Source organism: Pipistrellus kuhlii, unplaced genomic scaffold (assembly GCF_014108245.1).
Source record: "Pipistrellus kuhlii isolate mPipKuh1 unplaced genomic scaffold, mPipKuh1.p scaffold_m20_p_6, whole genome shotgun sequence".
Lineage (NCBI taxonomy): Eukaryota > Metazoa > Chordata > Mammalia > Chiroptera > Vespertilionidae > Pipistrellus > Pipistrellus kuhlii.
In genome coordinates, this window is record NW_023425562.1 from 27,986,384 (window position 1) to 28,013,899 (window position 27,516).

Sequence of the window (27,516 nt, forward strand, 5' to 3'; positions counted from 1 at the left end):
AAACAAATGGAAAACAGGACTTGAGTTTTAAAACAAAAAAGATATTGGTATGCCTAACTAGAAAAAGAATTACCTGGTTAAATTTTACATTATAAATATCCATCTTAAGGTGAAGTGATAATAAAAATAAAGCATTTTACAGTCACTTATGCTTGGTTTTCAATAAACCAGAGAAATAAATGAAAAAAAAATACGATACAGAATTATAATTTATGATGATTATAGGGAAATGTCCATATAAACCGATAGCTGCTGGATGTCAGAAATTGGCATTTTTTTTTGTAATGTATTTTTCAAATTCTCTAAAATGCACATTATTATTTCTACAATCAGAAACACAGAAAGATAAAATGTTCTTTCTCTTTAAGGATGGATGTCCAAACTTCTTTGCACCAGTCCCCAACAGGTCTGGCACCACTGTAGCTGCCCAGCACTCTACAAAAGCAAGGCTCCTACCAACAGTGTGGGCCAGCGAATGTGGCACTTCACCAGCTGATCCCAACTCCCTATTAACAAGCATTAACCTCTAGGTGATTAGACAAAAATCTTATCTGTCATCAGAACTGAACTCCCAGTCAATGACTGGCTATTATTAGTTGACAGAACATAAACATACAAACCATCATAATCTTTTGAAATAACATTACTTTTTTGTTTTTAAAGGAAAAGGACACGTCACTACATTTTTAATCAGTTTATTTATTCGCTGAACAGTTTAATTTCCTTTGAAAGCTAGAAAATAAAGATCATTTTTACCTTCTTATTGTTGTTTTTCCATATGGTAAACATTTCCCCCTAATTCTCATAAAGGTCAATTTTTAAAAATCTACCCACACACCAAATCACAGAATAGGAATGTGCAAACTCTAGGAAAGCTGTTTGTTAGCTGATTGCTTTTAAGTGGCAGAAGATCACAATTTGGGATTATACTGTGAAAGAACTCTTCTTTTATGCCTTGCTGATAAAACTTGTTTTTGAAGTGGCATATTTTGAATGATTACAATCCAAAAGTAATTCCCAGAGAGATAATATTAACTTTAGAAGTTCTGAGCAAGATACTTGAAGAAATTAGTATTATTTTTTCTTTGACCAGAATTTTTGAATTTGATACATATTTTTTCCAAGTGTCACTTTTTAAAAGGTTACACACTCAGAATACAACCCTTAAATTTGCTTCTTGTAAATACAAGAATGGGCAAAAGTTAAGGTAGTATATTATGAAGGTAAGTGCATTTAGCGTCACATATGAACTTAAGGCCTTAGTTTCTTGATTGTGATTTCAGTATTAGCAACAATGTTTTCCCCTCATGCTTACATACAAGTAAGCAGGCAGACAAAAATTTCTAAACATGTAAGGAATGAAGACAGACAATTTAATCTGTTATCAGTCAATAGAGTTGGACTCTAACCAATGGTAGTAAAATAACCTGATCACATTTCATACAGCAATTAAAAGGAACAGAAAGTAAGTCTATACAACTGGAGTATTTCCTGAACTGTAAAGCAATTAAGAACACTTTTTTTTTGCAGATGCTACCCAGATTATAATCTATCTCAAAACCAACCACTGCATAATGCATTTTGTAGAATGCCTATCTAAAAATACACTGTATTTCGTAGTGTTTATTACCAATGAGGGGTAGGAATTTCTAGCCTAAACACCTAAAGCAAACATATACATGAGACTATTCAACAGTAGCCTGTAATACAAGCTTATGATAGAAAATTTCTCACTTATTAAATAGCATTTTATGTTCATTATTTCAGTCACGTCAAATTAATACAAATATTTTTTTCTACAAAGTGACCAAAAAAAGACACCAAACTAGAATCAGGAAAGTAGATTTCTAGCTACAGCTCTACCTCTAAATACCTATGGGACATGGGGAAAGTTCTCTTAACTCTCATACAGGCCTCAGATTCCTCAACTTTAAAACAAAGGGGTTGAACAAAATGACTTCTAAGGAGCATTCCCATAAAACGGGATTTTGTTATTTTGAGAACTTCAATTTTTAAAAAAATGACAGCCATGAAATGTCAACGTTGATACTTATCACCAATAATGTAGATTATATAGAGTTTAAGCTAAGGAATTACTAATTCTTCATTTATGGGACAAAAATCAAAACTCTCTCTAGCATGCTTTTCATTGTCAGGAAGGGGAAGGAATTTTACAGTGACTGTGAAGTATACAATGGAAACATTACCTGCAGCAGCATGCCAGTAATGGAGAGGTGTTACTTGTGTTTGTTTTTAGTAACTTCTGCATATAAGCAAGAGGTTCTATATAGAAGATACCTCAGAGCCAATGACACAATACATGTGACCTGACAAATCAAAATACACTTAAAATGAAGAGACAACCAAAATACTTAGGCAGTTCACTCATTTATAAAATGTATACACAGACCTGGGCCTAATACGCTTCACTGCACCATATCAAGTCCCAAAGTCCAATCTCCCTTTCAGATAGAAGCTTATCTTTTACAAAACCAACACCTATTTTGGGGATCAAAATTCACTTGTATTAGATTGTACTCGGTTAAAAAAAAATTTTTTTTTGAATACATTTTCTGTTTCCAAAATTTTCTATGCTAATACAATACATATGAAATAAATGCAAGCCCTATAATGCATATTTATACTAAAAATGTGTTTCACACAGATAAGTTTGCAAAGAATAATGGCATTTCTCACAAAGAAGATTCCCAAGGCTTGCTCAATAACAAATTTCTATAATGGGAATTTACTTTGAGTGTTGAATTGGGCAGGAAAAACACCTACTTTTAACTCTTTTTTATAAAATATTATATAAGGAATTATTAGGCTCATTAAAAAGCACTTGACTAGAACAACCAAGAACAAGTCTTTCTTGAGAAGATAAAAAAGAACCTGTTTAAAATGGGATAAACACAATAAAGCCACAAGGCATACACATAAACTGAAAAAAAATTACAACACTTTTATCCTCATGATATTTGTTTATTTTATATTATCTTAACAACAAACTAATTATGATTTTCCAAAATACCAAAAGTAGCTTGAAATTTATCAATTCCTTTCCTTAATAGAATGAGGACTTTCACCTACAAATATTGTAATATCTGGAAGGGTTTCAATTCGAGATAAAATTATGCATTATAAATTTCAAATTATCATAGAGTGGACTCCCTGGTATCCCCTTCTAATGACACAACAGACACAAACAAGCTATCGAGCAAGAATCTGTTAACAGTTTTATTTTTTTTTTATGTTAAATACCATGGGACAGGATTGTAAGGATGAAAAATTCAGTCAACAACTGCCTCACAAGGGATAAGAAAAATTCTGCCATGATATTAGCAAAGGTAAAGGAGAAAATTTACACTGTAAGAGGCACCATTTCCCCACAGAATACCTCTTGGCATTTCCTGAATGAGTGGGATTAGCAATCTAAATAAATCATATTTCAAGAGGTAACAGCAACAGATAAAATTTAAAGGATTATTAAAATAACATTTACAAGACTCTGAACAATTCTTGAACTCTTATTAAAACCACAAAGAAAGAACAATTCTTTATTTATGAATTTCATAAAGGACTGAATGTGCAACTGACATCTGCTAGTGATGATCTGGTAATATACAATTTGTCCAGGAGCCGAACAAGTTGGTATTTATTGTTTTCTAACCGTAAGAGATCAGTAAAGGCAAAGCCTATATGACGCTGTACACACAAAAATGGTCACCGTGGGCCATACTACCAATGAAATGGTAGGTAAACAAATCATTTTCTGGTCAAGAGAAAATAAAAGAAATAGCACTCTGCATGCTTCACTCTACAAGATGAATTTCCCTAGAAAGAATCCAATGAAAATGGCTGCAATTACAACAAGAAGTGAAGGAAGAGGACTGGTGACATTATCTCTGAAAGATGCAGGTGAGGTCGATCCAGGTTTATCCGAGTGTGCTACCTTTCTGAGCCTTAAGCCTTCATCCTAGAGAGAAAAAATATATGCAAACACAAAAAAAAGAGGTTTTAAATATAAATATGCATATAATAAGACTACTGAGCTAAAAATCAATAGACAGTATGCATGTGGTTAAGGATGGGAATAAAACTAACTGGTATAAGAAAACTAGTTTCTAGGGTAATGCAAACAACCTAAAACTGGTTCCTAGGGAAGGCTACACAATTCTATAAATTTACTAAAATCATTGAATTGTACACTCGCAACGAGTGCCTTTACAGAATGTAAATTATACCTCAATAATGCCGATTTTAAAAACTGAAGCTAAGAAATACAATCTTAAAAGCATGAAAAATCAGATACGGTTGTATATACATAGTAGGAAAATCCCATTAAAATTAATACAATTAAAGTGTTTTGTGCATGCACTTATTTCCAAAGTGGCCCATAGTATTTTTACAATGGTTACACGTGTCCTAGCCCCACCAGCCAGACTACCAGAAACAAAACTGCAGTCTGACAGATTTACTTCCTCATTGCAAGCGGAGCACCCTCTAGCAGAGGCACAGGTAATACCTCACCGAAGAGGCAGGCCTTGATAAGTTCAGAATGAAATTTAAATAATAGTGTCTTGATATGCTCCAAGCAGAAGGGCTGTGTGTAAAAGAACCAGCACTGGATCTGAACTGCAAAGTATTATAGACACTGAATTCTGTTTCTTTAGAAACTACAAATTACAAGAGATGTAAAATGTTGTATAAGAAACCCATCCAAAGCTCTGCACCTGGACTAAACAGGGAGGCTGCTTCTCTGCACCAAAGTGACTTTGATGCTCCAGACAAGAGTGGGCTGCTTCGTTCTTACTGTTATGATGGTTTCACATAGCAAATTTTCTGACAGTCTATGATTTAGGGGACAATGTTTCTCATTAAGACAGCAGTAGTCACTCCAAGTAGGAGGTTGTTATTGCACTTTATCTGCTGCAGTATTTTGGGGAAAATACTGATATCTGTACCTGGTACCTAGGCAATTAGCTTTGTCAACCAGATGAATAACAAGGCACATTTTTATTTCCTCAGAGCAAGCTAATTTTTATTTTCTCACACTAATTCCTCTAGTGTACCAGGTAAATGAGTTCACCTGATGTCATACCTTTTTATTTGCATTACTAGGTTTTCTGAGTGTTTATGGTTATTTTTGATATTATGCTAGTTAATCTTGTGTGGAGAAATAGTGATTCCCAGCAAGAACTTAAAAATATGTTCCTGCCCTAGCCGGTTTGACTCAGTGGCTAGAGTGTCGGCCTGCGGACTGAAGGGTCCCAGATTCAATTCCAGCCAAGGGCACATGCCCGGGTTGCGGGTTCAATCCCAAGTAGGAGGCGTGCAGGAGACAGCCAATCAATGATTCTCTCTCATCATTGATGTTTCCCCCTCTCTCCCTCTCCCTTCCTCTCTGAAATCAATAAAGAAATTAAAAAAAAAAAAGTTTCTAAGTGATTCTAATTCATGAGGTCTGGGGAGGGGCTGGCCAGGTGCATTTTTAAACAGCTCTCTGGGAGATTCAGATAAGGGACAGATTAAGAACCACAGAGATAGAAGCCCTGGCCGGTTTGCTCAATGATTAAAGCAATGGTCCATGGATGGAAGGGTCTCAGGTTCCAATTCCTAGTCAAGGGCTCGTATCTTAATTGCAGGTTCAATCACTGACCCCTGTCAGGATGCATGCGGGAGGTAGTATCTCTCCCTCTCCCTCTCCCTCTCCCTCTCCTTCCCTCCCCTTTCCCCTTCCTCTCCTTCCACTCTCTCTAAAAATTAATGGAACAAAATAGGTGAGGGGGGGGGTGTGGTGATCAGATATCAAGAAAGTTAATCTGGCACCAAATTATGAAGGGCCTTATGTAAGAAAGACTAAAATTGATTCTATAAGCCAGTGGTCTTTTTATCTTTTATCTTCTAGACAGCAGAATGCTTTTTTTCAAGTAACATCTCCTAGAGAACATCAGCCTATAAAACAGCTGATGGAATTAAGTCTCACTCGCCTACCTCCCTGTTTACTTTTCCTATTTTCAGCCCTGCCCTACCTGTGCCAGTCCTACCCACCATTCCCACTTCTCTTCTCCCTGCCAAGAAATAAAGTGGTTTTTTGAACAAATACACTGAGCATATTAAGGAACATAACTTTCATCAAAGAACACAACTGTACTAGTCATGGCAGACAAAGTAAAAGTAACAAAAACTGCATGATGTGTGAATATGAAATGGAGATAATTTTTCCACTATGCAGACAGGTGGGGGTAGGGGGGGTCTCTAAGGGGATACTAAGGAATATGAAGAGATAGCCAGAAAAATTATTTCAACACATTATCAATTCAAGATACAGTGCCTCTGATTCAGAAAGTAGTTCCTATGTGCCCGGCTCTGTGGTTAAGCGTCGACTTATGAACCAGGAGGCCACGGTTCAATTCCAGATCAGGGCACATGCCTGGGTTGCAGGCTCGAGCCCCGGGGGGTGGGGGGGGGGCATGCAGAAGGCAGCCGATCCATGATTCTCTCTCATCATTGCTGTTTCTATCTCTCTTTCTCCCTCTCCTTTCCTCTCTGAAATCAACAAAAATGTATTTTTTAAAAAGTAGTTCCTTTATAACACTTAAACAGAATAACCAAATGTAGATCAAGTTCCATAATATAGCTTATTTACTCATACATTTTTGTATCATCTACTTTGATACAAAAAATTCAAAGCCTTAAAAAGAAATTTAAAGGTATTCAAATCTTGAAATAATTACTCGTGAAAGACTAATTATTAATAAATGCCATGAACATTCAAATTAGTCCTCAATTCACCAGTCTGTTCATTTATTCATTCAAATCTACTCATGTCTTCTATATGCATGTGCTATGAATGCAAAGATGAATCCACACACACAATCCTTGCCCCCAAGGAAACTACTGCCCACAAAAGAAACAGGTATGATGGAAACAAAGGAGGTATCATTCCTAAACAAATTTTCTTTTCTTTTTTCTTTCTTTGGAGGAAAGAGTATCCTAAAAAAGGTTACACTAAAATGGCAAGAAAGAAGTACCAAGAGATGAAAATGCATGTCTTTGCTGCGAGGGTAGGGACAAGAACTCAAGGCATTCCAGTCAGAGAGAAGAACTTAAGCTAAAGCAAGAGAGGGATAATAAAACAGAGAGGATTCTTCGAGAAACTATAGTCCAACACATCCCAATACAAATATAATTTTAACTTCAAATGTGAGCCACATATGTAATTTCAAAGTTTTTAGTAGGACATTAAAAAAGTAAAAAGAGCCGAAACCGGTTTGGCTCAGTGGATAGAGTGTCAGCCTGCAGACTGAAGGGTCCCAGGTTCGATTCTGGTCAAGGGCACGTACTTTGGTTGTGGGCACATCCCCAGTGGGAGGTGTGCAGGAGGCAGCTGATTGATGTTTCTCACTCTCTATCCCTCTCAATTTCTCTCTGTAAAAAAATCAATAAAATATATATTATTTTAAAAAAGTAAAAAGAAACTGGCAAAATTACTTTTAATAATATATTGTATTCAACCCAATGTAACTGAAATATTATCTCAATATGTAATAATACAAAAAAAAGACATTTTACTTTTTTGGCATAAGTCTAAGAAATCAGTGTGTATTTTCTACTCACAGCATATCTCAATTCAAATTAACCACATTTCAAGTGCTCAACAGCCCCAGATGACCAGTGGCTGGCTACTCTATGGACAGCAGGCAATTCATAAGACTGAGGCACAGAATGTGAAGAGTACAAACAAGAAAGGAAGCTAGCAATGCCTAGAAAAATGAGAAGTCATGGTAAAACTGTCAAAAGAGGCTGGGAGTGGAGAACAAAGGACAGGACATAATAAAATTGGGGAAAAACGGGGAGGGGGAAAGTGACCAAAGATAAATTTAAAAACTGATAAGATGGCCTAATAATATTCACATATCCTATGCCTTCATTTAAATCAACGTATTTTCAAAATCAACTTACTCTCAGGTATCGATTTTCTTCTGATAGCTTCATCACTTCTCCCTGAAGTCTTTTACATTCTTCCATGAGTTTCCTTGTTTCAGTGTCATTGAGTGAAACACTATGTGGTTTTGGCATGGGTCCATCTTGTTTAGATGCATTCAGTGGAACAGCTTTGCTAGGTTCCATATCATTCTGTATTACAAAGACAGTGGAAATTTTTTTAACTGACCAAATCTCTTGACTGGTTTTAAACAAATAAAATTTAAGCTCCACCAACTTCTTTTAAAAAAAAATTACTTAAAAGTTTTGACAATTTTCAATTAAGAACTTTTCTGATAGCAAATGTTATGGTCACCTGTGATCAATTTTAGAAGGACTAAAGCAATAAATGTTAGCAGTTAGATAAGAAAATAAGCCCACTCCCTCCTCTACTCCCATACCCTCTGCACTTACCTCTACCAAAGCACTTATCATATATCATAATAATGTATTTCTTATGTTCTTTCCTACAATACTTCAAAAGCTGGAAGAGCAAGAGTCATTTCTCTTTATATTTACCCCTTAACCCAGCACTTTGACCAACAGTAGTTATTCAATGCAAGCATGTTGAATGATGACAAGCAAATAGGAAGGTCATTTTTTTTCAGTGCTCTGAGTCTGCAATTCAAATGAGTTTCTGGGAGGGTAGGGGGAAAACCTAACTTCACCAAAGAACTTATATGCATATATGCATAACCCATGGGCAGAGTAAAGTGTGGTGAAGGCCTGGGAAAGGAGCAGGAACAGGATCGAGGGGATCAATAGGCAGGAGATGTGAGAAGACATTTTTAATACTTTCAACAATAAAGATAATTTTTTATTAAAAAAAAAACAAAAAAACGCCTAACTTCAATTAAAGGAGGAAAAATGACTGAATGATATAAACCTTCAAGGGGATATACTGAACACAAACATATCATGGCAAAGAAAAAAGAAAAAAAAAAAAAAAGGAAGAAAGGTAATCCCATGATCTTAAACTCAAACATAAATGATTCTTTCAAATAATATCATTGTTGTTTTAATTCACCAAATTCAATATGGAATCACAGTACATAGACACTTTTAAAACTATGAGCCCCAAAAATCTTAATTCTTACCAATACTTATCCATTTGGAACTAGTGGCAAAAGTGTGAAGATAAATACCTAAAGCAGTACCTAAGTACTCCTGAGCGTGTGATCTAAAGTGCCTCCATATCCTTCAAGCCTAACATCATTTATCTTAGCACTACAACATAACAATATTAGTGCTAGTGATCTTTTTAATTAAAATTTTACTTGCTTAAAATTTAATTTTAGATTAAAAAATATATGAACTTTTATTAACTTTATAAATTTCTAACAAAAATATTTCCAAATTAACTTTACTCATTGAGATTTTAATTACAGAGTACATCCCTATCAAATCACCCCAGCTCCTAAATTTGTATTAAGTGCAAATAAACTGTTCAAGGGGCAAAACTAGTATTTTCATATATATATATATATTTTTTTAATTGATTTTGTACAGAGAGGAAGGGGGAGAGATAGACAGTTAGAAACATCGATGAGAGAGTGTCATCGATCAGCTGCCTCTTGCACACCCCCTACTGGGGATATGCCCGCAACCAAGGTACATGCCCTTGATCGGAATCGAACCCGGGACCCTTCAGTCCCCAAGCCGACACTATCTACTGAGCCAAACCAGTCTCGGCAAAACTAGTATTTTCTTATAAAGGCATGTGATTTGATCATTATGCCTAAATCCATGTAAAACATTGTTATAATGAGGCTGTAATGTACATTCTATAGTATTTTACCTGAATTTTTTTCCATTTTTCTTAGAAATATTACAGTTGTGAATGATTATTTTAAGAAGGCTACTTTAATTTTCTTCTGAGTTTTTCTCTTGCTGGCTCTCTTGTTCTTCACCCTATCCTTCCCTATCCCCAACTAATCCCATCTCTATTATTAAAAAAATGTTTCAGATATATTTTGCTCTCTACCATATTATTTCTTATTCATTTCCTTAACGGTAATTATATTTTAAAATGATTTTTCAAGTGTGTTCAAATTCCAACCTACAATAAGTCCAACTTCTGAAAACAAGGGTGGCATGTTGCCTTCCTCTGTAAAAAAAGGCAATAGTCAAAAATATCGCAACTGAGAAATCTTTAGGTTTTGGTTAAGAATTGGAGAAAAAATATCTTGCTCATATAAAAAAACTGCCTAAAAAATTAAAAGGAGATTCATGAGGCCAACAAGAGGAAAAAAAAAAATTATCAAACTCTTCACAATTGGATTTTTCTTTTTAAATCAATTCTTGAAATTTCAGAAAATTTGTAATTGAGAGGAAATTACCTCCCATTATCTCATCAACCCACTACTATTTATGTTATCTTCCAATATTTTTTCATAAGCACATTTTTTTAAATTTTAATCTTTATTTAATTATATGCATATCTTTATTTTAAATGACAACATATGTCATTAAATATTCTATCCTGTGCTTTACCAAAATTACTTGAACATTTCACTCCGACATTTAATGGGTAGCTTCCTACTCTTTGGGATATTTAATGGGTTGCTTCCCACTCTTTGGGATTTAAATAACATGTCGTCAATAAATATCTTCTTACAGTGGCAGAATTAGATTTTCTTTACTATAGAAATTTTTCTTAATGATATTATATTGCTTTTATAACCAAAAGAAGAAATGTCATAACCAACCTGTGCAGTATAAACGTAAGATTAGGAATCCAACAGATACAGTGAAGCTTAAACACATTTCAAGAGTGAGCCAAGTCAGTCAAGGAACAAGTTACATGGAGTGCAATTGTATAATGTACTATTTAGGGCCCCTACAAACCAGTCAACATACATAAGAGATGCAAAGAAATCTAATTTATTTATGTATATTTGAAATATAAGCATTATAACCTAACTTAGTTGGGGATTAAAAGGAGGGGTGGGCTGAGTCATTCATGTAGTAACAATTTGAAGAGCCTGATGAGAAACACTAAGGCTGCTGTGACTTTAAGTATATGCTTCCATTCAGGAGCTCCATTAGTGAGGTTTGGCTCCAGGAAAACAGCTTGTTCTTGAGAGATGCTTCAGACTGGTCCAGAAAGTGGAGATTGGTTGTTCTAAGAACCATGAAAAAGGCAAACTAGAGGGATTCAACAACATGCTGCAACACTTAGGAAATTGATGAATAGTAACATTACATTAACTTTTTTAATGCTGTAACTTAGAATAAACTAAAAAATCAAGGCCATAATATCAATTAAGAAAATGTACACTACCTTGTACTTTTACCAGTTTTATATTATTTAGCCTATCCGCAGTACTCCCTTCTCCATCTATGAAATGAATTTACTTATGTATTTTTTTTTTTTTTAACAACTTTTAGGTCCAATATTCTAAGTAATTCCTATTGGGGATAATTAGACAAAAATGAGCTAGGGATTGGAACTTGAGAAAGGTAAAATATAAGGCAAAGTAGCTTTTGCAATGAAGTCTTGGGAAGGACAGGGGAGCTAAAGAATGTAAATATGCGACTTTATTCTTATGACTATTATGAGTAAGGGGTGTAAATATATAAAAGTTAAAGCCTAGAGCTAAGACATCAAACCGTTCAGAGGCATAATTAAGGTCTTATCCTTGGAAAAGGCAGTGTCTGAACAATAAGGTTACTGATTATATAGTAACAATCAATTCTGTTACTCTAGGTTCATCAATAACTAATAATGATAAATTTACATAAAGGATCATTTAAAACAAATATTTAATCCTCACTTGAGAATATGTTTATTGATTTTAGAGAGAGAGGAAAGGGGAGTGAGAGAGAGAAATAGTGATGTGAGAGAAAGACCAATTAGTTGGCTGCCCTAGGTGTTCTGACCAGGGATCCAAACCCCAACCTTTTGGTGTATAGGACAACGCTCCATCCAACTGAGCTACACGGCCAAGGACAGGATCAGATGTTTTAAACCAAACATATTCTCTGCAAAGCCAAAGCAAAGCATAAGAAACCTATTCACTGTGGGGTTCCTGGGATTTCCAATAAGCAAAAAATGCTGAAGGAATCATACAGCAACCATTACACTACCTGCAAGTGTACACACGTGTGTATACACACACACATACACACACACACACACACACACACACACGAAGACATTAATAAATCCAAGTATGACCTAAGATCTTTGGGGCTTATACCACAAATTCTCCTACCATGGGGCATTTGTAAATAATCATGAAAATTAAAAAGGGGTTACTATTATTTGTTATTTGATAACAAGCATAAAATAATTTTACTTTTTAAATATATATATAAACACAAGTACTTGCCTGGAAATCAATGTTTGCCAGCTCCTACCTTGATTGCCACACCTGCTAGTCTATTCAGATCTGCACCTAACTCCCTTTTTAAAGGATGCTCCCAAAATCTCAGTGACAGGGAAAATTATAGCAACTTCATATTTATGTTCAAACTTACATTTATTCTACTCACTACTGAGATTTTATTAAGTGTTAAATTAATAAATTTAATAATAATCTGTGTGCATTAAAGAGAATAATCTGTGTACATGATTTTTAAGTGAACTGTGGTTCAGTGATCTTAACCATAGTTGAAAAGTTCAATTCTATTTATTTCACATAATAAACTCACAATACCACGTATGGTAATTTACATTAATATAACCAGTAAAACTAGTAGACTCCTATTTCTGTTAACTCCCTAAAACAAACCTTCTGCTTCTCCTGTTTGAACACATTGAGTCCCTTGGGGTCATTCTTCGTGCTATAACTGGAAGGAGTTGCACCTGGCTTGTTGATGATGCTTATTGAAGTGACAGCTGGAGCAGTCCCTGGTGGAGTTATACCCTGAGGTGGCATGGGAAACATATTCTCAGATTCACACCAAAGTCTGGGTTCTCCTGCATGGTATTGGGAATGACTAACACAGAAATCATTAGGCTCTAAAACATTCACATTTTATTCTATAAAAAGGTGTTATACATAATAAATATTAGTAATAAATAACTAATAATATAAGTAATAATATGTTAACTATGAACTTTTTAAATTATTTCCCAAACAAAATTAGCTATTATCAATTTGTATTCTGTTCACAAATTAAATGTATATACCTTACTAAATTTTTGCTAGCCTCATTGTGTCTGAAAAAATGAATACCTTCACCGAAACCTGTTTGGCTCAGTGGATAGAGCGTTAACCTGCAGACTGAAAGATCCCAGGTTTGATTCCGGTCAAGGGCATGTACCTTGGTGCGGGCACATCCCTAGTAGGGGGTGTGCAGGAGGCAGCTGATTGATGTTTCTCTACCATCGATATTTCTGACTCTCTCTCTCTCTTCCTCTCTGTAAAAAAATTAATAAAATATATATATTTTTAAATGAATATCTTCTAACTTTGTGGCTCTGAATTTTACTAATCAATAGCTGTCAATATCTAAACAATAAACACTTCATATTTTCTTACCTTTGATAACATTCAACCTGAAAATTTTTTTAAGTTAAATGAATTTTTCCCCTTGAAGTTAAAAAACTAAGTGACTTATAAACCTCTTCTGTACTTAATACTACCATCCCTCCCCCCAAATACACACACACACACACACACACACACACACACACAACTTCCCTCTCCCAAGACCAATAAATAAATTTAAAATGCACATAACATTCCATTATATTATTATCTCCATTCTCTTATCTTCTCAAATTTCTCTCATGCGGATAAAAATATTACCAAAAAAAAAAAAAGGAACAGACTCTGAAAAAATACTTATTGGTAACTAGCTTATTGTATATAATAACTAAGAGAAATCTATCTTACTTAATAATGCACTATCCCCAATCTGTTCTTTGTCTCAATAGAAAAAAAAAATGTATTATTTATTCATAAAATGTCTATACATAAAGTCCCCTGAAATGACCTTTTCTTGACAGTCCTTCATTCTTCATTAAGACAAATTATTGTTTTTTCCTAGAAAATGTCTTTAACAGATGTTTTATATATAGGGCATAAACAAAATCCAATACATTTCTTAAAATTGGGGAAATGTTAAGTAAAGTTGCAAAAAAAAAAAAAAAATTGAACCCAAAGAATTGGTTATAAATATTCAATCCTGAAAAAAAAACACTATTACTAACTGGACATTAGACTTAATACAGAGTTGACAATAACTAAAAAGAGCTAATAATTCAGAAAGCCTCACTTAATAAAATATAGAATAGTCAATGTTTTAGTATCATCTGCCTCCTGCAAGAACCATGTTGAATGGTTCTCAGTATGAGCACTGAACAAACAACTGAACTCCATGGGCCACTAATTTACTGAAATATATCCAGTCAGACTGTTCCGCAGGCCTAGGGAGACCACTCGTTTCAGTGTGCTTAAAGGCAGTATTACCTAATACCTGTTATCCAGGAATAATTATTAATAGTTCCACCTTTTATTCCAAAGCCAAAGGGTCTTTGGATTCCTAGGTAACTCTTATCTATGATACAAATTAGACAGCTATTTCCCAAAAAGAAACCCACATTCTGATGATGGTTCACATAAATTAGAATTCTTCTATTAAAAAAAAAAAACTTCTTTAAACTATAAAAATAAAAGCATGGACTCACCATTATACTTCTAAAACCGGCACCTTTTTTATTCTACAAGATTGACAATAAAACTTCAACATTTATATAACTAATATCAAAGTCCTAAAAGAATTGACAAAAATCAATAAAACAACATAGCCTTTTACACTATTTTTAGAATATGCATATGTCCAAGAAGAGTATACCTAAAAAGATCCAGATCCTCAGATATATAATATACTTCAATTAAATGCCTATCTACTTGTTGGAAGGGAGGTGTGAGGTATGAGAAGGTGAGCAAGGAGCTGCATGCAGAGATAGGTTTGAGTGGGATGGGTGCTTAACATAAAAAACAAAATGGTAAAGTATAAGACCTGCTTACTACACCAACTTTGAGAAAAAAGTATTAGCAACTATGATAGCTACTGTATATCTATCTATTTTGGATATGCTAACTAAATTTTAGACCCTAAATTCTGATGAACAACTCTTTAAAATAAATGGGTAAGAAACCACTAACTGAATATGGACTTCTCCACTGCCCTGAACACTAAATATGCCATCCTGAAAGTTTATCTGCATATTAAACCTGAAATTGTCACAAAATGAACTGAATTGTTTCAATTAACATATCTTTTTTTTTTTTACAACACATTACAAATACACCAAAATAAAATAAAGGTTAATATCAAGTAATTCACTATAAAGCAGTCCTATATAATAAAGAAATAATATGCGAATTGACCCTCACTCCAACACACAAGATAGCCACCCTCACGTGGTCAAAGACGAACCCCACAAGATGGCCAGCAGGGGAGGACAGTTGTGGGCAATCAGGTCAGCAAGGGAGGGCAATTGGGAGAGACCAGGCCTGCAAAGAAGGGCAGTTGGGGATGACCAGATCAGCAGGGGAAGGAATGCAGGGGAGGGCAGTTAGGGGCAATCAGGCCAGCAGGGGAGGGCAGTTAGGGGCAAACAGGCCGGCAGGGGAGGGCAGTTAAGGGTGACCAGGCAGCAGGGGAGGGCAGTTAGGGCAATTGGGCCAGCAGGGGAGCAATTAGGTGTCGATCCACTGGCAGGAGAGTGGTTAGGGGCAATCAGGAAGGCAGGCAGGTGAGTGGTTGGGAGCTAGCAGTCCTGGATTGTGTGAGGGATGTCTCAATTAAAGAGGGTTGGGATCGGCTGAGGGACACTCACCCACCCTCCCCTGCCAGTACATGAATTTCAGGCCTCTAATCATACTATAAAACTAAAAACTCTATTTTTAACATTTTTGTTAATCTTAAACATTTAGAAATATATTTTTCTTGAATAGGGGAATGTCACCTTTAATCAAGTCAGAATTCAGCTTTTATCAATAACTAGAGGCCCGGTGGATAAAATTTATGCACTTGGGGAGGAGGGAAGCAGGAGTCTCTCAGCCTGGCCTTTTGAAGTCCAGAAGCCCTTAGGGGATGTCTTATCCCAGTGCCCAAATTAGGGTCTTGAAATACCCTCTCCCACTAAAAGGAGCCAAAGCTTCTTGAAGAAATGGCTGATTCCAGGTCTAGGTCTTGTCATATTAGACATCAAGGAAATTACCAAAAACTACTAAGGTAAAAAGGACTCAGGAACCAATCTGATGAGGTTCCTACTAGCCAATCTGAGCCCTAATAATGACAGTAACTGCAAGGAGTTGAAACAAAGATATGCTGAAGTTTATAACAAGACAGAAAAAGAGGGAAGAAGGCCTTGAAGGAGCAAGGGAGGCTGCCTGACAGTACATCATATCAGAGGGACACTTATGAACTCATTTTTAAAAGCCTATAACTGAAGAGAAAGACTTGGAACATTTATCCTGCCTTTACAAACTGTGGCTGAAAGAATAACCAAATATTATTTGGGCACAAGTTTCTCTCTATACAGGTACTCTACTAATATAAAGAAGCAGGAATGACAAAATATCACTATTATGCAAACTTTAATGAATAGACCTAAACCATGTATTTTTTAATTTCAACTCGACATTTTGGGCTTGATAATTCTTCATTGCGGGGGGTGAGAGGCGGCGGGGGGGGGGGGGGGGTTATCCTATGCATTGTTAGAACATTAATAACATATTAACACATTGCGAACCAGTAGTTTCATTGCTAGCTTTACCCAGTGGCCAGATAAGTTTCTATTGAACGCGTACAAAAAAAGCTTTACATAAATGTTAAAGGCACGCTTTAAAATTAAATACCCATTGCATTTTGAAGTTATTTATTACATGTTCTTACAAGCTAATATCTTTTTAAAGTATGATACTTTGTAAAATCCTATGTAATAGGAAGCGAGAATTCTCATGATCCATTCGCCATATGTTAAGCTTATAGGCTTGTTGGTAGTATTGTCATTAAACTGTTTTCCCTTTTATTAGTTAAAGTCCTTGTACTTGAATGATACATACTGAAATAGTTATAGATGCAGCTACATCACATCTGGAATTTGTCTTAAAACAATGTGAGATGGGAAGTAGTGAGATTTTATAAGATTAATAATAAACTGGTAACTGTTAAAACTGGCCATAGGTTCATAGGAATTCTATGTACTGTATACTGTTCTAAGGGTTAAAATAAAATGTTAATAAAACATTATCTTCAACAAATATTCCCTACAACATAATCAGTCAATAACTGTACCTCAAGTCCAAGTAGCTCAGTTAGTGCAAATACAATTTGCAGCTAGTTCATCCAGGCTCAAAATCAGATATTCTCTGGAGTACTCTAAAATTACTGAACAGACTTTGGGTTATTAAAAATACCTGGTCTAAAAATTTCCAGGAATAAACTACTTCTGCTCATGTTCCATGGTGTGAAACTTTGGGGACTACATTCAGTATTTATTCAAGGCATTTAGCAGATCCAAACCACTTTCTTGAATTACTCTGGGCTACACCTATATGTAGATATATCTCCTACTTCGCTTTATAAGATTAAATAGCTAGGATTAACTATCATTTCCATCAACTTCTGGTTTGGTTTCCAAAACAGTGAAAACTACTCTTGATCAGCAGTATCAAATACTTGACTTCCAACCCCTTTCACACAATAATCTCAATTTTTCTGCTATTCAGAGCATAATAGAAGTCCAGATGAAAGACAGCTCTAAGTTTATTAAATGACTAGAGGCCCAGTGCACAAATTTGTGCACAGGTGGGGTCCCTCGGTCTGACCTGAGCCCTCTCCCAATCCAGGACCCCTTGGAGGCTGTAAGACTGCTGATTTCGGCCCAATCCCTATATGCCAGGCTGTTGCACTGGTACACATGCAACAGCCCTCTAGTATGCAAATGAGGTCTTTGGTTAATCTCTTCCTGCCCTCTCCTCCCCCCTCTGAGATTCATCAGTCTGTTCCATGTTTCCATGCCTGTGCATTGAACATCTGCCCCCTGGTGGTCAGTGCACATCATAGCTACCAGTCTAATGGTGGAACGTCAGCTGGTCGCTTAGGCTTATAGAGATGATAATATAGAGATTGTTAAAAAATAAATAAATAACATATATATAGAAAGAAAATATTCAAACATGTTTTTAAAATAAGTCAATTCATATTCCACAGAATTCCACTTTTTGGACTCTATCAGAAAAGCAGTACGTCAAAGAGATATCTGAACTCCATGTTTACATAGCACTACCTATCAAAGCAAAGACATGAAAATAACCTAAGCAGTCATTGACAGAAAAATGGTAAAAAAAAGTTGTAGTGTATCTACACATTATAGAGTATTATTCAGCCATAAAACAAACAAAAAAGAAGTAAATCCTGCTATTTGCAACAACATGGATGAACCTTGAGGGCATTATGCTAAGTGAAATAAGAGAGGTAGACAAATACTGTATGATCTCACTTATATGTGAACTCATAAAAATAAACTCATAGAAAAAGGTATCAGATTTGTGGTTACTAGAGGTGGGAAATGGGATAGGGGACTTGGTCAAAAGATATTTAAATTTCCATTGTAAGATAAATAAGAATTGGGGATATAATATACATCATGATGACTATAGTTAACATTACTTCATGATATATTTGAAAACTGTTAAGAAAGTAAATCCTGCCGAGACCGGTTTGGCTCAATGGATAGAGCGTCGGCTTGGGGACTGAAGGGTCCCGGGTTCGATTCCGGTCGGGGGCATGTGCCTTGGTTGTGGGCATATCCCCAGTAGGGGGTGTGCAGGAGGCAGCTGGTCGATGACTCTCTCTCATCAATGTTTCTAACTCTCTGTCTCTCTCCTTTCCTCTCTGTACAAAATCAATAAAATATATTTTTTTAAAAAAAGAAAGTAAATCCTAAGAGTTCTTATCATAAGGGGGGGAAAAAAACTTTCCTTTTGCATTTGTATGAGATAATGAATGGTAACTAAGCTTAATGTGGCAATCATTTCACAATATATACAAGTCAGTCATTATGCTTAAATTTATACAGTGATCTATGTCAACTATATCTCAAAACTGGAAAAAAATAAAATGATAAAAATTTTGCAAATTATTGGCTTGTTAGCAGCCTAAGCAAAGAGAAAACAAATTCCAAAAGGAAAGCATAAACATGCTAACCCCACTCTCTAGTAAGAATATATGCATTCACATTTTTTGTTTCAGGTAAATACCCCAAAATCCCCTTTAAAAGGCATTTTAAAACAAAATAAATAATTTGATCAACACCTATTCACTATGCAGGAACTTTTTCATTTCAACCTAAAGTAAAAGAGTAACAAAATAATCAAGCCTATGTATTTAATCTGCACATTTACTTATCAACAGGGCAAAGAGCCTCCAAATCAAGGTAACAGCCATATCAGATTGCGATCCAATAATTGTGACAAACAATTCTATTTATTCATATTATTTTATATATTAAGTCATCCATCCCCCCTCCAAAAAAAAAATTTACCTTTCAAGCCCCCTACAATCACAGATAGGTTCAAATTTACATTTCAAAAGGGGAACACAAAAAGTGACCACAACCATTCTATACATTCAAACTGTTTTAAATCTACACACATATATCCCTCAGTACCCCAAATTATATCTACCTCACACTAATCAAAAACCAACATAAAAATTACTTACGTTAAAGAATAAAGTCAGATTAAAGACAGCAAGATATTTATAAATTATCTTACAGTAAACAACTTACAGTAAGAAAAAAAGAAAATCAAATGGATTTTGACCAAAATCAATAATAAGCAAAATACTCGGGAATAGCCAAACTTGGAATAAACTGCTTTGTCCATCTAAACTAAACTTATTTTGTTTTATACTCAGGTTGCTGGTATATAGTTGCCAAAAAAGTGATTTACATTTGTTACTTAATTATATTTATTCTAAAAAAGAAATTTAAATTGTGTAAGTGGAAAAATTTTGGTAAAATTAAATGGTTCTTCTCCATCAGGCAGCTTCAATGTAAAAGTATTTTTCTTCTTGAACAAACAAATGTTATTAAAATGAACAGAGCATTTCAAGTTTTTTTAAACTAAGTACTGACTCTTATAAAGTGGAATAGCCATTACTACATACCTCACAAAGATCAAAACAAAAGAAAAATTAATCTCAAAGGAACTGAGAGCTTGTTAATAGCTTCCAATTTTCTTACTTACCAATTTATCATTTTCATTGGGCATTTCAAAAACACATCTCAATTTAGAATCCATTAATTCGTCAGGTTTTGCCTCTTTCCACTATAAACAAACAAAACCAAACATGAGACAGAAGAGATATGACTGTGACAAATAGGTTTCACCTCAAGAGACAACTAAAAGATTAGTGTAACTGCTTAGAACAGAAGTGCTGTCTTTGGCTCAGCCAAGATGCAATACTGCATTGCACTCTGTATTGACCACCATACCACAGTTCTCTGGCAATGCCATAGAAATTTCTGAATAATCCTAAGAGCTACTATCACCACCATTAAAATCACACCACTAATATGTTTACAGAGATTACAGGACTTTCTTCTTAAGAGCATTTCTAAAATGTTTCTAAAAAGTACTATTTCAAAATTCTTTCACTGTTACAGTTAGGATTATCTGTAATAAATAGACTTACAGATTTTTTTTAAATTAGATTTCTCAACTGGTAATTAAACCCACAGTTTAAACAACATTCCCCAAAATAAATTCTGCTCAATTTCTATACTTACCACAGCTTCCATATCTGAAATGTTTGGTGGAGCAAAAATCGTCTGTACCATAAACTTGTGTTTACTCTTTTCATTAGGATCATAGTCAAAAGGCTGTAGCATTACTAAATAAAAAGAAAGAACACATTATATTGTCTTCTGCATTTGTTTGCTTCTTATTCGTATTACCTGATTCACTAATGCTCAAATTTAAAGAAAACCAGGAAGGCTTCAAGAAACCAAACACTAGATTATTTACGTCTAGGATCCAGAATCAACTTTATATTTTACAATTATTTTTAAATTTTACACCTTTTTGATTTGGTAAATCTTTAACAACCTACAAAATAAATAAATGGCTATTTAAAAAATAAGCATCAAATTTATGACTGTCCCTCTAAACTTATGTTTGGGAAAGTTTTCAAAACTTTGTCAAGGTTAAGTATTATCCTGCAAGCTTGGATTAAATCTACTAAATTTTCTATTAAAACTAGTTAAAAATTTAGGCTTCCATTTTAGTATAGATAATATCTCCTAAAATTAGACAACTGGGTTATTTAAAGGAGAAATTCTAAGTAACTTAAAAACTCACTACCATGTATTATTAGTAATCTAATATAACTAATGTTTTAATTGATTTTTTTTTTAATCCTTACCAGAGGATAGGTTTTTATTGATTTTGGGGGGGGGGGGGGGGGGGGGGGGGAGAAAAAGAGAAACATAGATGTGAGAAATAAACATCAATAGGTTGCCTCCCATATTCAACCTGACCAGAGATAGAACCCACAACCTAAGTACATGCCCTGACCAGGAATCAAACCAACAACCAAGTCATCCAGCCAGGGCTAAAAATAAGATTTTAAATAAACATCCTTTCAAGAAGTTTATCAATTTGTTTAAATCTGATTCTAAGAAAACAAAGTATACAAGGTCTCATGATGGTCTTATGATTTCTAGAATTTTTCTAGCATTCAAATAATTATATGCAATATTTTCCCAAGCATTTGTGATTGTCAGTAGCCTATAAAAGAGTGGTTTTTTAGAGACTTCTTGTGGTTCTAAGTCATGTTAAATTATATAATATGAATCTAATAATGATTGCATCTGCAATTATATAAAATATATATGTAGTATTGTGAAAAATTATTCTCCCACTAATATTTAGATTGTTTCTAAGACATACCAGTCTATGCATTTCAATACTTTAAAAAGACAAATACAACTAAGCAAACATGAAAAATGTGAATTATATAAGCAAATATTATTTCTAAGCTATATCTGAGAGGTCCATCAACTTCCATCATGGTTAAAAAAAAAAAAATTCTAGACCAAATACATAGAAGCAGAAAATGCACAGGATAAATACCCAGAATCCAAATAAAGCACAATAAATGTCCATTAATACTCTTCACTGAGCAATCATTACAGGCTAGTCACTAGAAACTAGATAAAAAGATAATTTTAAACATGACTATGATCTGATGACAAATACACTCTAAGACTGCAAATAATAAGAGGAAGACAATCTTAAAATATCTATACTAATAAAAGGATAATATGCTAATTAGATCAGGAGACTTTCTGCAGGTCCTTACGGACAAAGCCATGGAGGCGGGGCTGAGGCAGAGGTGGTTAGGAGGGAGAAGGCCAGCAGAGGGGGACAGTTGAGGGCGAGCAGGCTGGCAGGCAGAGTGGTTAGGGGTGATTAGGCAGGCAGGTGAGTGGTTAGGAGCCAGTGGTCCTGAATTGCGAGGGATGTCCGACGGTTTAGGCCCAATCCCAGCAGTTGGACATCCCCCAAGGGATCCCAGATTGGAGAGGGTGCAGGCTGGGCTGAGGGACACCACCCCTCATGCACGAATTTTGTGCACTGGGCCACTAGTATATATAAAAAGTGTTGGGGAGGGTGGGTATAAAATGAGTATATAAGTATAGACAGTCAATCAGGGAAAGTTACTAGAAAAAATTTAGTTTGAGTGACTCCTCATATGGAAAAGCACTACACTGAAAATTGAAAGAGCTAAATTCGAATGGGAGGAGAGGGATCTCGGGGCAAATAATAGTGTGTCTGGAATTTTTAATAAGTCATGTGTTCAATACAAGGGGTTCATGTGAGAGAAAATGCTTTGAGAAGTACATAATTTTTAAAGAAACATTATAGTAAAACTTCAACAATCTAGAACTCTCAAAGAAAAAATCATTCTGAATAGTTTTATGGACTCCTAGGGATAGATATATAACTGTTTGCACCCAATACTATTTTTAATACAAGTAGAAATAATTGTTTTCTTCCAATTAAAGGCTTGAAGATTTAGGCAGCAACTTCCAGAATGCATGTCATTGCTTTATTTTATTTCCCATCTATTTCCCCCAGGAACTGATGACCTGAACAAATATGAAAGCATTCCTTCCAGGCCACAATACCATAAAACTCACTAAAAAACATATTTTCTAGTTCCTCCTTGGTTTTTGATTCTAGCTATACTAAGGACTCTCGCTATAGCATATACTAACATCTCTGACTATGGTTTGTCCTCTACTGTCTTTGCAGTCAGGTGCTACTTCTAAATATTTTCAATGGGTGTGCTCTAGGCTCTCGCTCTTTATATAATTTGTTATTGTGGACTTGAATACTTATCAGGAACGCCCAGGCATGTGTGTGTATTTTTAAGGTACATGTCTAGGGTATGTCCCCAGAGATTTTGATCTGGAAGGGTCCATGTGTGTTCCTGCTCTCTGTTGTTATGGCACACAGTGAACATTGAAAACCACTGCTAAAAATAAGAGTAAATGGTCTCTTGTGAGACCCGAGAGGTTCTCATACTTGCTTCTTATTTCTCAGCTATGTTAGAAAGTACTGTCTTGGAAAGTCTGAGGAAAGAAAGGAACATTTTATAGAGGGCATTAATTATGGCATCAGCACAGACTCCATGGCAAGGGAAAGCAATTCATATATGGAAGGAACGGGATACTCCTTGGACTACAAGTAACACAAAAGGGAGTAATAAAAATAGTTTTCAAGCGCAGGGCACTGTTTACAATGAAAAGCAGAAATGCTCATTTAATTTGATACAATTGGCAAAAAGAGGCATTATATATTTTAAGCAAAAGATTTCGAATACATCTATAGTTGCATATAACATGTAACAATAGAGATCTGAATAAGAATGATCAATAACAAAAACAAAGTAGTATTTCAAAGATACAATAATGAGGGCACAGAATGTAGTAATGAACTACAGAAATAAAGATACAAACTGAAGATACAAAATTTAAATTGACAATTGCTTATAAAATGACTACATAACACCCATCACTAGTAAGGGTGAGAAATTTCTGCAACTGTCTGCATATATATATATATACACTAAGAGAACAGGACATCACTTAAATAAAAGCAAAGTCAGAATAACTTTAAAACTTCCTTCTTCACCCAGATTAAACCCTATTAATTAAAAACAAGTTAAAAATAATCATAAAATTCAAAATTGTTTAAATTCTGGATATAATGTGCTACCTGAAACAGTCACAGTCAACCCTGGGTCAATAATTCCACTGTTGGGCCTCACACAGTATCGACGAGGTGCTGTAGTCTTCACTTTGAAACATACTTTTCTATCCGATGGATTTCGCAATTTAAGATTTGTAGTGACTACATCTGTGAAGGGGCCTGTAAGTTTCAAAAACCAAAAACAGGAGGGAAAAAAAATTAATTTGAATTGTCCCACACACACAGAATTCAAAACTAAATGTTTATAATCTGAATTTTATATAAGTACATATATTAAAATATGTGTACATAAATATACCAAATGACTACTTTTCTCACAAAGTGGTAGACTTACAAATGAATTTTACTTTCTTCTTCATTCTTTACCATATTTGGTGGAATTTTTACATGAGCATTTATTATTTCTATCAAATCAAAGTATTCTGAAAGTTTCAATTCACAAAATAAAGTCCACAATTGTAATCTTACTAGAGGCCTGGTGCACAAAATTCATGCACGGGGGAGTAGAGGTTCCCTCAGCTCAAGATGCACCCTCTCCAATCTGGGGCCCCTTGGGGAATGTCCAACTGCCAGTTTAGACCCAAACCCAGGAAGCAGGCCTAAACCGGCAGTCGGACATCCCTCTCACAATCCTGGACCGCTGGTCCTAATCGCTCACCTGCCTGCCTGCCTTCCTGGTCACCCCTTACTGCCCCCCGCTTCAGCCTTGTCGCCCCCAACTACCCCCCTCTGCTGGTTTGGTCATCCCTAACTGCCCACCCCTGCCAGTCTGGTCTACCCCAACTGTCCCCCCTGCCGGCCTGGCTGTCCCCACCTGTCCCACCTGCAGACCTGGCTGCACCAAACATGCCCACCCCCCCCCCACCCCGCTGGTCTGGTTGCCCCCAACTGCCTCCCTCGTAAGCCTGCTGGCCCCCAACTGCACCCCTCCCCCCCACCAGCCTAGTCACCCCTAACTGCCCCCCCTCGCTGACCTGATCGTCTCTTACGCGCCCCCCCATAGTCGCCCCCCAACTGCCCCCCCTGTCGGTGGTTGCCCCTCACAGCCACCCCCCCCAACCCCGCCAGCCTGGTCGCCCATGCAGCCTGCTGTTCAGTCGTTTGGTCGTCCCTCACTAACTCCCCTGCTGGCCTGGACATGAGCAGCCATCTTGTGAGGGTGTGAAGGTCAATTTGCTTATTACCTCTTTATTATATAGGACAGTAGGCTAGTACCTACCACATTACAGGATTTTCCAATGGTCTGCAAACTGGTGACAATCTTTAAACATTCTTTACTGAGCCAACTACAAAAATCTCTACATTTGAAAATACTATATCCAATGACAACAGTGCTCTTGCTTCACCTCAATTAGTTTGATTCATTCATTCACTCATTAACATAGTTGTTAAGTATTTATTATGACCACTGTGTCTAATACTCTAGATACAAAGTTTTTAAGCTTTGGTTCTATTCACGACACAAAATTACAAAACAAAGAATCCAAAAAAGTGACCTAGTTCTGCCTGAATTAATAAATCCTAAACCATTTTTTAAAGATATGTTTTTATTGATTTTAGAGAGAAAGGATGTGAGAGGGAGAGAGAAACAATATGAGAGAGACATCAATGGACTGTCTCCTGCACACCTTCTACTGGGGATGGAGCCTGCAACCTGGGCATGGAATTGAAATCAAAGACAATTATTATAAAGATTTTCCTTTATTTAAATTAACAAGAATATGCATGCCTTTTAAAACAAGCAGATCTGCCTAATGCAATGAGAGGAAAAGAAATAAATCTCAAATGTAAAGCCTTTAAAAGGAACTTACTTATTTCAAGTCCTAGGAAAGGAAATCATTTTATCCTATTGAGTTATAAATTATTTTCTAACAAAGAGTTGGAACTAGGATGAGATTATGAAGATTATGAAGAACATTAGAAGAAAATATATAAAGGCAGAGAAACAGAGAAAAAAATTAATGTAAAAATAGCATGTCTTTTAGGGGGAAAGGTATATAGTATACAATATACAGGTGGAACAAAAGTAGTTTTTATATAGAAAATAGTATAATAATTAATAATACAAGTATAAACTCTCCCACACTCAACTGTAAACCTACTCCCTACCCTCCACCCCCTTATATATGAAGTGCAATCTTTCGATTTGCTTTATAATACTTTAATTATATGGTCAAGTTAATAATTCAATTTGTATATTATTTTCCATCCTTTGTTCTTCTTTAATCCCAACTGCTTGCATTTTTTATGAGATGATTAACAATTCTATCATACACTGGCATGTTAAAGAAAACAACACCAATCTGTCCATTTTGTCACATGAATTCATCCACAAAATGGTTGGCTATCTTCACATTTTAAACTACTAATAGAAATAGGAGTCTTATAGACATAGATCCCATTTCTTAACATTCTCCAAGTCCAAAAACTACTGCAGATAATTGAAACTATATAAAATTTTATAGGGCTATTTCAACTAGAACTTTAACATGACAAAAAACTCACAAAATTTTATAACAAAATTATGTAAAAGTTTTTAAATTTTAAATTCAAATTTTCTAACTCTCCCCAAATAAAAAATATATCAATTATCAAAAATAAGGTAAAATAGAATTTTTAAACTAATTTAGAAAATAATCATGTCATTTTTCATCAACATGTGAATTCTGGAGTACTTCAATTTTATATTGCCAGCGGGACTTATAAAGATTTAGTAATAGACTGGTCCATCTACACATAAAATTGCAAACTACCTAAAGAAGAAGACAATATGTTAAAAGAAAAAAACTCCCATCAATTTAGAACAAAATTCTTAACTGGATATGTTAGCCTTGTCTGTAAAATGATCTAGAATAAACCCACCTAATAAGTGATTTTGAGATTTTTTGCTCCATTATGTTCCTCTAACCAAGCCTCTCAATATGGGTTGCTGCCACCAGGCAGTTCAGAGTCTAAGCCATTTTCCTGGAAAATTAGCAATTACTGATGACCATCAGCAGAATAAACAGATCTAATAGCTATTAAGAGATCTTGAGAAGAAAGACATTATCTTGTCTGCTTTTTTGGGGTCACAGAACCCTCTGAGAATCTCAAATTTCTGCAGACCCCAGAAAAACATACAAAGACAAATATTCACAACTATTTTACATTGAATTTTAGACGGTAAGAGTGATAAGGAGATTAGCAGAGGTGGGAAGGACCCTTGAAGGCTGCAGGTTAAAAAGACCTAATAAAAATCTATCTTTAACAACTCTCAAAAACAGAGGGAAAAAATCCACAT

At 35.3% G+C, this 27,516-nt stretch overlaps 1 protein-coding gene across 2 annotated transcripts in view; it reads right to left on the minus strand.

The window, feature by feature from the left end:
* Positions 1-282: 282 nt before the first annotated feature.
* VAPA (VAMP associated protein A) overlaps positions 283-27,516 on the minus strand; it is a 42,400-nt gene continuing 15,166 nt past the window's right edge. The window contains exons 2-7 of one of the 2 annotated variants that reach the window (XM_036419530.2): positions 24,243-24,395; positions 20,747-20,850; positions 20,205-20,285; positions 12,723-12,857; positions 7,966-8,139; positions 283-3,976 (exon numbers count right to left, since the gene is read on the minus strand). In XM_036419530.2, coding sequence (XP_036275423.1) covers positions 3,818-3,976; positions 7,966-8,139; positions 12,723-12,857; positions 20,205-20,285; positions 20,747-20,850; positions 24,243-24,395 — 806 coding nt within the window. In that variant the 3' untranslated portion in view covers positions 283-3,817. The remainder of the gene's footprint in view (positions 3,977-7,965; positions 8,140-12,722; positions 12,858-20,204; positions 20,286-20,746; positions 20,851-24,242; positions 24,396-27,516) is intronic. The other variant, XM_036419531.2, reaches the window with a different exon arrangement.